The 12965-nt window shown below is 33.4% G+C and overlaps 1 protein-coding gene across 1 annotated transcript in view; it reads right to left on the bottom strand.

The window, feature by feature from the left end:
- DOCK2 (dedicator of cytokinesis 2) overlaps positions 1–12965 on the bottom strand; it is a 187729-nt gene that overhangs the window by 39418 nt on the left and 135346 nt on the right. The window contains exons 31-33 of the mRNA XM_032196787.1: positions 6820–6920; positions 6664–6722; positions 3927–4075 (exon numbers count right to left, since the gene is read on the bottom strand). Of these exons, the coding sequence (XP_032052678.1) occupies positions 3927–4075; positions 6664–6722; positions 6820–6920 (309 nt within the window). The remainder of the gene's footprint in view (positions 1–3926; positions 4076–6663; positions 6723–6819; positions 6921–12965) is intronic.

The raw sequence follows: 12965 nt of genomic DNA, 5'->3' as shown, positions 1-12965 counted from the left end.
GAACTATCATTGAAATATAGCAGAGGTATAAAGAAACAGCACAGAAAGAAAATTTGTTTGACTGGTCCAGGCTGAAAAAGTAGTTTAAAGGGCTCAGAATTCATTTGGATGTGCTAGTGCCTATTTGTCTATTAGTATGGGTAATGCAGATACACAGCAGTTTGAGGACAAGGCAGTATTAACACAAAACATCCAATCCCGTCATTTTGTAGAGCTCATGTCTGTGGACTTACTGCAGTAATGCAGAAACCCGTGAATACAGTGCAAGTCAAGCACTGGTTAAAAATTATCCACCTTTAAATCTTTCCTAGTACTTATTCAGCAGGCAGGGTATTGATGACTGCTGTAAGAGGCAATAATTTCACAGATTCGGGACCTGAACAAAAACCTCTTTCTAAGCATTTTTCCTGCAGTTTCTCAACAAGCTGGAGTAAAGGAGAAGAAAAAAAAAAAAAAAAAGCAAAAAAAAAAAAAAAAAAAAGCAAAAAAAGCAGCTTGTTTCTTGAACCAAAATAAATAAAGAAGCTGGCAGAAATGTAGGAGAAAATTTTAATGAACCTGTGCCATAAAGGGATATTTCTCTTCTAACTTAAGTAGTGTGCCTACTTGTAACTGGTATTAACTAGGTTTTAAAACCACCTCTTATCTACCTTGTAGACCAAAGAAATTCCTGCAGCTTTGAACACACTTCCAAATCAACTACACAACATCTCCATTTTTTCTACATAGATCTATCTGAAGCACCAAGCCATCTAAACTTGGTTTCTGATAGTGGAATGATCTCATATCCATCTGAAATCCTTGCATGTAATAAAATATCAAGAAACGAGAATAAGAAATATGGGTATTTAAAGCAATTATAAAGCACACGTCAGAGGAGCTTGTTGAAAACACGTTCACTAATTTATTAACATTTCACAGATTTTATCTCAGAAAATTACATGATTTCAACATGCCATGTTGCTAAGAATAAACACTTATCCAATAAACCTATCAAAAAGTACGTAAGCCCAAGTACACATCATTGGTCAATTGGTCAGCATTATTTGCTCTTTTCAACCAAGATCAGGAAGGAAAGTAATTACAGAATACTTACGCAGATGGCTTCAGCAATTGGTAGAAACCAAGGAAGGTATTAAAGTGAAAATACCAAACACAAACAGAATGATTTATTTGAACAGAAATATAAACACAGATGAATTAATCTTTCCTAAGCCAAGTTAAAATCCGTAACATAACTTGAATCCACATTTATTTCAATGATAATTTCATTTACTCCAAAAAGAGCAATTTTGCCCCCCTGCTTTTTTTTTTTTTTTTTTTTTTTTTTTTTAAGTAAGCTTCTTTTAGCTTCTAGCCTCAAATTATCAGTTAGATAGAATAGATGTAGTTTGCTTTATGATGTGCCTTGCTTTGGGAAGTCTTGATGAGCTGTACAACCTGGTCTATCAAGGAAAGATGGGTAAAAATAATTTGGAGGATGGAATTCTTTTAACATCATGTGTCCAACCAATAGGCAACTAACTTCCCTTTGTACATAAAAGAGATGATGTACCTGAAGGACTAATTCTATCCACTGACACCTAATACAAGCTGAATAAATCACCTTTCTAAGACTCTCTGATCTAATGACAGACAGTGCCTGGATGCCTACAATTAGATATTAATTTCTCCCTCCCTACATCTTTAAAAGTAAAACTGCAAGCTTAAATGATATATTAAATAAATTTGGGTGAACAGAAATTACGAAACCAAGAAGGATTGAGAAGAAAATGCCTTGGCATGCCATACGTCTACACATATGCTTAATTTAATGAAAGAGAGAGAGAGAGGAAGAGAGAGACAGAAGGAGGGAGAGATGGAGGAGGGAGAGAGAGTAGTATGCCATTCTTGAGATAACCAGATGTGGAATTTTGCTTTCTCTGGGATTAATTATTTTCTGAAAAGAGTGAAAATAAATGAAACTACTGATAAGTTTAAATAACTTTATATCTTTACCTCATTTGTTGTGAACTTTTTGGAAAGAGTCTGATCAATAAACACACATATACTGTATACATAAAACAGGACACAGTCTCTTGAGCTAGTACCAACCTGAAACATACATACACACAGAAAAGAGTGCTGCCACACACATCTCAGCACAGTACCACAACTAATGAAATCAATATTTTGGGGAAAGCTTATTAAATGATGTGGCAGATAGCAGACAAACTCTAGTTCCACTGCCAGTATAGACTACGAGTAAAGATGTCTGTGTTTTTTTCTCCTCTCTCTCATCAGCAAAAAAACTTCAACACAATTTTGTTTTAACTGAACTTCATCATACAGCAGAAATTTTAGAGAAATTGATCTTAACTACCTCATCAATATAGTGGAGAGAATTCAATTCTCTCAAACCACAATTCTTGACCAACTAAATCTGAAACAGGTTATAATCCAATGACACTCCACAGTTAAATTATGAAATCATTTTAGTGTCATCTGATAAAACTATTCTTACACTAATAAAATGAATGCTCCTGTTCCTCAGCACTGAAGAATTATCACTTGAAACTTATTTATATTAGCATTAGGAGCGATTTAAGTATCTAGCATCTGCCAGGCTCTTAAACTATTGTTCTTGCTAATCAGTCAGTTTGACTGATAAGTTTCCATGATTTTTGGTCTGTACAAACCTCTACATCCCTCCCAAGAGATGAAGTATAAGGCAAGAAGCAGTAAAATATTTTTGAGAAGTCAAATACAGAACTATTAGGACATGTATGGAACAGATGCAGAAATGCAAAGTAGTTTTTAATCTTGGCCCTGAATCAAAAGCTTTGCACTCTGGAATACAGACCAAAATGCAATTCCATCTGTTGGTTTGTTCCACACTTAACTGACACAGAAATGCCCCACATGATTTAGAGTATTAAACATTAGCTTGGTATAAGTGACATGTTTATATCTACTTTCCTACGAATGTCCAAAATTACGACTTTTTGTTTGTCGCTTACTGTTACACGGATTGTTCTGAATTCATTATTTGTGCAACTACGGAGCCTGAAGCTCCAAGTTAAAATTTACTGTGAAAGGCAGTGTGCAAACTCAGAAAAGAAAAAAAAAAAAAAAAGAAAAAAAAAAAAGAAATCCATGCCCAAAGAGTCTGCAGAGAATGGAAAAGTCAGCTAGGAGAGAAACTGACAGATGCTAACTGTCCAAATGCACATATTAAGCAGTGGAAAGAGATCTAGACCATGCTCCCAAGTGCCCTATTCCACCATCCTATTTCTTTTCTATCAAAAATATGCAATATTTGTGATTTTAAAATATTTTTTAAGTATTCTTTTTTTTTTTTTTTCTCCTAAAACTCCTTTAGAAAACATTTTTGGAATGTCAGATCTTCACAGGGGTTATTTTTCACAAAGTACGTATTTTAAAAAGTTTATTTGAAAATCTATTAATGTGCAATTCATTTAAAACTACTCACTGAAACTTCTGTCAAGACACTCCTTATTAAGAATTTAAAATTTTGTTTTGTAAAGATCTATGTTCCAAACAGGAATCATGAAAAATTTAAACGAGAAGGGACCCCTGGAAATCATTTAATTCTACCTATTATTTAACAACGGACTGACTTCAATGTAATGTCTTGCCACTCAGGACATTCTTCAGTAAAATTTTGAAATTTCTGATGAAGATTCTCTAAACTCTCTGGGCTCTTGTCTAGTGCCTTATTGTTGTCATTATGAAAGAAGTTTTTTTCAATTCAAACTAATCCACTTTGGAAAGCCTAAACTGGCTTGTGCAAGAGCTCTTTCTTTTATTCTCAATATTTTGAATTTTACTTTTTCAAAACAGAGAAACCCACACAACAAATATTTGCCAGATATAAACTGACTACATGACATTTAAAAATATATATATATTAAATTTGTAGTTACCTTTTTGAATTCTCCTGTCCTTTGATATTCACACAGCATCATGTCAAAGAAAATTGGGATCGTGGCTTTTCGTAGTTCAACCTCTGGAATAAGTGTCATTTCCAGGATGGGTCCAACCATCCCCGGAATAAAGCAAATTTTATTCTGGCCTAAAATAAAATTACACATTAGATATTTGAGAGGAGAGGGAAAAAATGTTTAGGAAAAAAACATTTAAGGGCATGCAATCATTTAAAGCATTTTTTTTTTCAACTGCGTATGGTAATAACAGACTCAGAACTTCAGAACTTCATCTGTACCCCTTTTCAAAAGATAAAAAAAAAATTAATAAATATACCCTCATTCCAAGATGCCAGAATTCAATGCCAGAAATATAAACGTATGCCAGCTGAGTTGAGATTTTGTATGAACGTTTTGTTTTTTTACCGGTAAACATCCTCTTTTAAATTATTTGAGTAGAAAGTAATAATAATAATAATAATAATAATAATAATAATAATAATAATAATAATAATAATAATAAACTAGGAATCCTTCAAATTCTCTCAGCAAGAGAGCTTCGAATGGAATGCCACATAGTGTTAAAAAAAAAAGAAAAAAAAAAAAAGAGAGAGAGATGGATTAGACCACCATCAAAATCCAATGACCTGTCTCAGAATATCTGCCTGAAGCTTATAAGGAAATTAAAATATTCAAATATTCTCACAAAAAGATATGACTGGACTTATTCCATAAATAAAAGTAACCTAATTCTTCCCTCACATGGGTGCCATGATGTTGTAACTTTAAGCATAACTGAACAATGATGTTAATAGTTAATAGTTTGCAACATTATTTTTCTTCCAGTCATGTTGATAAAAATTATTACTAATCCTAGTACAATCAGTAATGTCAAGATAGAAAAAAATCTTATGACAACTGAATCACTTTAATAGGGTAGGTATATCTACCCTATAAGACCTATAATAACAGGTATTTTGAAAACCACAGAAATTCATGTATTATGTATCATGTATCCTTCATGTATTATGCATCATGTATCATTCCTTTACCTGTAAAAATAATCTCCAACAAAATCCTCTTATATGAGTAAAAAAAAAAAAAAAAAAAAAGCAGAAATCTTAAGCTAAATTATAGCAATATCCATTGCCTGACCAAGGCTCAAAACCAAAAACCAAAAAAAGACCTTAGCACATGACTGTCTGGACAGGGAAAAAAAAATCTTTTGAAAGACTATGCTGCCATCAGCAACTGTTACTTCCTTTTCAGAGATCAAGAGTAACATCTCAAACATCACAACAACTTAAATGGACAAAGGAAGATCATCTGCCTCAAAGAACAAGACAATTTGTATCAATCTTGCCGTAAACCTCCAGCATGGTTTATACTCAAGACATTGTACTGCTTTTCAGATTGCAGACTCCTTTTTATTAAAGCTATAGAAAAAGCCTTTTTTTTTTTTTTTTTTTTTAATATCCCCTTGTTTTGAAATAACATTTCTTTGCAACAAATATGGTGTATCAGGCAGACAGATATGTGTACTGCCCAATACTGTATTTATGAATAAAATAATAAATTATATGGAAAAGGAAAACATACAATGCACTACCCACACGAATGCCATATGCTGATTTCTTTATGAAATTAGCTGTATACATGCTCCAACCTGAAGAGCTGTCTATCCATGGTAACACTGACACTACTAGACTGGACATTCCATTCTGGTATAAATTTCAGAATAATTTTTTACTCTCTAAAACAGTGTCTTCAAAATATTTTTTCCTTAATGCATCTTGAATATTTCTTGTTAGCACTGCTGTTCTTAGCACAATCAATAACAAACTTATTGCAAGAAAACAGGAAGTTAAATCTCCCCTGCCTGCCTGAGAGAAGATAAAGTTCAAGTTCATCCTAAAAATCAGTCAGAAACAGCATCTTCAACTTCCTATGTAATATCTTCAACTGTTGTGTTATTACCCATTTGGTGGAAATCATAAACTGGATACTTCATCAGCCTAAACCTCTTGCCAAAAGAGAATTTCCTGTTTAATGGAAATCAGGATTATTATTATTATTATTTGCCTAACAACTGAAATGGATGAGCCCTCAATCAATGTGCATACAGAAAGATTACCAGGTAAAAACACAGTTCACCTGTATACAGTTATCTGCTTAGTGGGTCCTTAAGATCTATAAATTAAGTAACACAGTTTTTAACATCCCTCATATTCTGCTTATGGTACTTTGTTCAGGATAAATCATGCCTTCCCTTTCACATCCAGTCAACCAGTTTAAATCTTGCCTTGTATTCATGAAGGTGACCCTTTGATGGGATGTAACAAGAGCTCTAATTGTTTGACATTTTAATTTCAAAGAACTTACTATATATTCAGCAACCAAAAAAGACTTTTGCCATGACTACCTTTAAGATACACACACTTAACATGAATCAGGAGCAACCTACTCTGGGAAAAGTTATTTGGTTCTAAATTTCAGCAAAATAAAGTCCAGCCATCTTTGAAATTTGAGAGAAGTTTGGGAGTTCTTGTAGTAATAAATAATAGATGATACTCAGACAGTATCTCGTGTCAGTACCAAGTTTAGTCACGAGAGTGAAAACATCTTACAGTGTCAAATTCCACAAATATTTACAAAAACATTTCACATCAGATATTTTTCAGCAAAACATGCAATATGTTACGCATTCGGTTGTAATTAAGTTCATTTGCCTACTCACCAAGTTTGTACCACATATCACGGATAGCAAAGCCAATTAAACGTCTCATATCTCCATATCTAGAAAAAAAAAAAAAAAAGTATCTCTACCATGATCTTTATCATCATTTTAATAAAAAAAATAAAGACATATGATGAAGTATATATTTTTGCTTACTTGTTCTGGATTTTGTTGTATTTTGCATGAGAAAAGTTTTCTAGTTGCAGTGAATCTTGGGTAATAAAAGCCACAGCCAAATGAAAATAGTTGTTCCACAGCTGTAAATTAAATATAAGGAAATTATAATGGTTTTGAGCAAAGCCAAGCAATACTAAACTACGCATAATACTGAATAATTTATGAAACCAAATGATGCAAACAATTTGAGATTTTTATATTATGCAAAGTTGTACATCATTAGTATTATGCAATTAGCAGAAATGCAAGAAAGTTGAAATTTAATAACCACTACTACACATTTCCTCTTGATAGTACAGCAGCTGAATGAATACTGCTAAAATACATTTATATGAGATTCATTAGCTAACAACACTAAACCATGAACCACAGCAGAAGTGAAATACATTACAAGCAAGTGAATCTTAACAGCTCGGACCTAAGGGCACCCAATGTAATTACACTTTGTTTGACACCTACTTCAGAAAGTATCTACCCTCTTCTCTGTGAGCTCTAATTCAACAATAATGTGTGTGAAATTCAAGTATATTTTGTTAAGAGCTGTCTACATGAAACAAGGACAAAATACTGCCCTGAATAAATACTGTTAGTACTGCGTCATGTACTGAGAAAGTAAGCCTATATTTCCATTGCAGAGCCTTTCATTTCTGAAGGCAGATTACTTGTTCTCCAGGCAATCAAAATAAAATACTTCTCTCATATGCTAGAGGTGGGAGGGAAAAAAGAAACTGCAGTAGGAAAAACAAATTCAAGGAAGTAAATAATGCTCTAAGAAGCTTCTAAATAGTCAACAATAGTTCTAGATACTAAATACTAATAGATCTAAATATTTCATTTACTTAAAGGTAAAAAGATATTTGCAACTAAAAATATGTGTAATAGGTATCAGGGAGAAAGTAGAAAGAAAACAGTAAGTGCAATCAACAGCAATTTGAAGGATGGAAAAAAAAAAAAAAAAAGAAAAAAAAAAGAAAAAGAAAAAGAAAAAGAAAAAGAAAAAGAAAAAGAAAAAGAAAAAGAAAAAGAAAAAGAAAAAGAAAAAGAAAAAGAAAAAGAAAAAAAAGAAAAAAAAGCCATAACTAAGAGCTTTTAAATGATTTTAAATGGTGAGATACAATCCTATGTTGGGAATCCACATTAAATACTCTAGGAATCTAATGTTTCATCAAAAACTTATGTGACCTTTGTCCTTTATTGCCTGGAAAACCCTCCTGTGCACAAGTAACCATATAGAATAGATACCAGCACACAAAACCACAGATTTTTCCTAAAATAAGTAAAACTTGAAAATATCCTCTCTGTAACATCAAAAAGATCATGTGTTACATTTATTCCTGGGAAGCCCACCTAAAGCTCTACTTAACAGACTTGTTTGTCCAAAAGTCTTTAGCTGTTTCTGTCTGTACATATTTGCAGTTCAGAAGACTTGGTATAGATGAGCAGATTCAAATGGCATTTGATTGGAGACATTTATACAATTCAAAGATGGTCTGAATTCATCCACACCAATCACAGCCTTATTAAAAATTACATTTGAATATTAGCACTAGGTAAAGCTGTAGATCTTTCCCCATTAATAAAAACATTTACATTATGTTCATGTCTAATGTTTGACAGTACACTAACATGCTAATTCAGAGCATTTTCCCCAGGAAAAACATTATTTATGCTCTTAAAAGCCTCTACATCCCCTTATCAAAGTTATTGAAGACTAATTTGATCAATTTAGAGTCTGTCAGATGTATTTATCAATATATAGGGAATACAGTTTGCATGCGTTAATTACACCTGTAAAATGAACATTTCTCCAATCACTCCTGTTTATGGGCAGAAAAACAATGTCTTATCACTGCATTTATTCACATAATAATTCCAAGTTCAATGCTACCTTTGTTAGAAATACACCCTAAAGACACAATATCCTTATTTATAAAATACTTTTAATTTTTTTCACAGAATATTCTGATGACTGAAAAAAAAATGCAGCGTTCTGAATTACAACAGTGTAACTTTCAAACTTTTGAATACCAAAAATAACATGAAAACCCAGCGGGGCAAGGTAATCTTTGAATAATAAAAAGTGGATAGGTGAAAAATGCAAAATGTTTATCTATGATACAAGTTTTGATTTCTCTTAAGCCCACAATAACATTCCAAGATGTTTTGCATTTGAGTATCAAGTTATCTAGCACATGATAGGGCTGAAATAAAGTAGGACAGTGACACAAAACGAGGATCAGAACTCTCTTGCTGAGCATGAATGCTCACACTTTGCTGCTTGTCGACATGAGCTCCAGTGATGAGCTGTTGGCTTGGGGACAGAGCCCTCAGAGACCAAGCTAGAGCTGAGAAGTGACCCTTTCCTATAATTAGTCAGCAGTTATTCACTACAATTCATACTGAGATGCAGTGTCTGACTGGAACAGTACAGAACAATGTGGGTATTTCACCACAAAGGGGACCAGAGCAGGGCCTTTGTTTGAGATAAACAGCTCTGTCAGATGAGTGGGTCAACTGACTGTATCCCAGTTGACTGGATGAACTGGTGGTATAAATGTTTCACCCCAAGTTAATTACAAAAGAGTGAATATCTCTGAGATATTTCTGAGATAGCCAGACCAGCATGGAGGGAATGCATATGTGGCTCAGCTCAACATAGAATATAAAAACTAAGCAATTAACAAAATATTTTTGAAAATAGCAGAAGTTTTGAGCTTCCATCAACCCACTTAATCCTTCCCAGAGACCAGGGACAACCAGCTTCATGACTGTGAGCATATTACAGAGATTGGTAACAGGAATCACATTGGTATTGTAACTGAACAGTGTATTGCAATTGTTAAAATTTACAAAGTCTAAGTTACACTTTTGTTGTGTTTTCTGTAAGACTCTGCTAAGTCAGAAACCTCATGTAACATAAGCTATCTTCATCTAAGTAAATTTGATATTCAACATTACAACCCACATGTGTGGAGCATCTAAAAGAACCTGGTTACAGAGTATCGGACTCTGACAATGACTTTATTAGCTTTACATAAGAAATCAATTTCCTTTGTAGGCTAACTCCCCATGAGCATGCAGCCAATGGCTTTGCATTGAAGAATATTAGTATGCAATACATTACCCAAGAGTTATTACACAGGCTAAAATGAGTGTTTACATCAATCATACAATCCTCTAATGCACTGAAATATGCATTCTAAAATAATAAAGCACAGAAAGAATAGATACTAATACTAATTTTATTTATGATTGAGCCTAATTTACAAGTAACTCCCTAAGAAATCACACCCAATCTTCATGGCACTCCTCTTTGTGGCAGCATGTTTAGTAAATACATAGAAGAAAAGGCAGGTCTGCACAACCAACTTGCCTAGAGTCACATAAAAGAATTTCAAAAGGTCTTTCAAGCATTGGTTTGCTTTCTGTATTGTATCTATTATTTCCAAGGAAAAGAGACACTTGGTAATAAAGCTACTAGACATTTGTCATATCTGATTTCTTAGGTGATTTGCAATTCTCTCTCTCTCTCTCTCAAAAACTGTTCAGCATTTTACTTCTTCAGTACCAATAATTTATTTTCACCAAGCTGGCCAGACATTTGCAAAATCTGACTAAATCCTTATCCACACTTTTAAAACAGTGCTTCAGTGACTGTGTAATAAAAATCAAAACTGCAATACTGAGAGCACATGCAGATAGTGAAGAGGGAAAAGAGAAAATATAAACAATTTATAAACTCACAGATAAGACTTTTAATTAACACAAAATGCAACAAAGAAATCAAAGAAGACACTGAACACCATTAAGACAGACCATCATGGTTTTAGGAAGAATGTCTAAACTTAGACTTGCTTTACTAATTTACTTTTTTTTTTTTTTTTTTTTTTTTTGAATTTTCCTTGTGTGCCATCAATACATCTCCTTACTATATTCATCCTGAATAAAATAGCTTAAACTATTACACTTTCTGTACTTGCAAACCTTCGGTGGTATGGTTTACCCTTCAGTGAATTTATTCTCATTGTAAATACAGAACACATCTGGAAGGAAACCTGACAGGTCACTTAATCCAGATTATGCCCAAAGTAAAATCAGCTAAATCCCTTCAGGCAGATGTCTGATGAGTCAGTTTTTTAGAATGTTTAAGTGAGAAACATTTCACAGACTTCCAGGATAGTCTGATTCAATACTCACAGTCATGGCACCAAGCCTGCCAGATTTCAAAAAGGATTTGGACCATGCTCTCAGACATATGGCTTCATTTTTAGGTAGTCCTGTATCAAGCCAAGAGTTGGACTTGATGATAATTGTTAGGCCCTTCCAACTCAGAATATTCTATGATTCTTTGTGTTTAACTTAAATCCAACAACGTATTTCAAATACAGAGACAAGAAGAGGATATAAACTGCTAAATATGGAAGTTTTTTTTACCTATTCCAGCAACTCCTATTAAACTTCAGATTTGCATGCATTGTCTATATTTTCCAGTTTAATTTCAGTACTGAGTAATGCCCATTAATGTATGATGCAAGATTCCTACCTTGTTTATACATGTACAGTATGCATTTATGAACTTAGAGTACCATGACAATTGCAAGCCTTCTTCCGTCTTTGCTTCATGGTCTATTTTTGGTCAAACACAATAGCAATACACTCTCTTCTCCCCAATAAAATTGTTTCTTCTGCAACTCTCAATTTTCTATTTCAACACAACTGTAAATATTCTGTACCAAATGCCTCTTAGTTATTCCTGTCTTTATTATACTAGGTTATGTTGATTATTACATTGAACAACACCTGCGATTTCTAAATCTGATTTGATTTCCAAGAGTGCCTGAAGCAGATCTGAATACATCTAGAATATAAAGTCTGCATGCAGCACTCAAAAAACAACAACTTCCCACCCTCACCCCCCAAAACAAACAAACAAACAAACAAAAACCAAAACACTAAAACAAACAAACAAACGACTTACTTGCCCTACAGGCATATAAATTCAGACATCATGCAACTTCTTTTAAGTTACCTGTAAGAATCTTTTATAATGACTCTCAAACCAAACAACAGCTATGGCACTTCCTGGCTGACCACTGCCAGTGACAGTCACAATATTCAGACCTATTGTAGATAACTAAGCACTGGAATTTTAAAAAGGGCTTTTCACATAAATGGACTCCATGTGCCCAGTTCATTACAGGCTAAGGCAGAAAATTTATGTAGAATGGCACATCACTGCTGTGCTGTGCAGCTCTGGTATTTGTCTCTGAGGTAAGTATTCATCACTGAACCTATGGCTTTAAGTTTGTGAACAGTTTTAAAGATTGCAGCCACATCCTTTTACAGGTCCTAAATGATACCTCTTCTTCACTGTCTGCCTGAATCACTTTGTGAGTAAAAAAGCAATTCTGCTTTGGAAGCAGGAAAAAGGCCAGGAACCTTTTATCCTCCATTTAACAACCTTCAACAGACTAGCACAAAATTCTGCATTGCTTTTGCTCTAGATGTATTATTTTTTATTTGCTCAATTACTTCACAGTCTACTTGTTTTGTTTGGCTGGGTTGTCTGCTACACAGTCACGTAACCACTCTGCCAAGTGAGAAATGCTCAGATCTACTTCACTGTGCTTTAAATGGCTTTCTTTTAATTACTTTTAATTAGAGTTTTTCTATAATTGTTTGTTAATAACTATTTGTTAATAACCATGCATAAGAAAACATGATCCTAAAACAGTATAAATCATTTGCTCATTTACAAAGAATTCATTCTTTGTAATATAATTTAACATAATTTTTCAACTTTGCCAGTATGCAACTCCAACATTTTCACCATGCTGACATACACTATTCCTATAGAATATAGTATATATTGCTCAATATATATTATAGTATATAATTATATTATATATATAGGATAGTATAGTATATATATTGTTCTATATAGAGAAATTCCAAACTGGTTAGAAGTTTTGAATCTATCTTTCTGATACCAAGCTTCCATCAACTGCCAATTTTTGCCTACTGATACTTTCACTGCATTGTAATATTTATAACGCAAGAGTTTGAACTAAATACTAAAGAGCAATATGCTGGCATTTGTTTCTATCTGCAGACTTTTGGCAATA

This window comes from Aythya fuligula, chromosome 14, assembly GCF_009819795.1.
Source record: "Aythya fuligula isolate bAytFul2 chromosome 14, bAytFul2.pri, whole genome shotgun sequence".
Taxonomy (NCBI): Eukaryota; Metazoa; Chordata; class Aves; order Anseriformes; family Anatidae; genus Aythya; species Aythya fuligula.
This window is presented reverse-complemented; position numbering and strand designations above follow the sequence as displayed.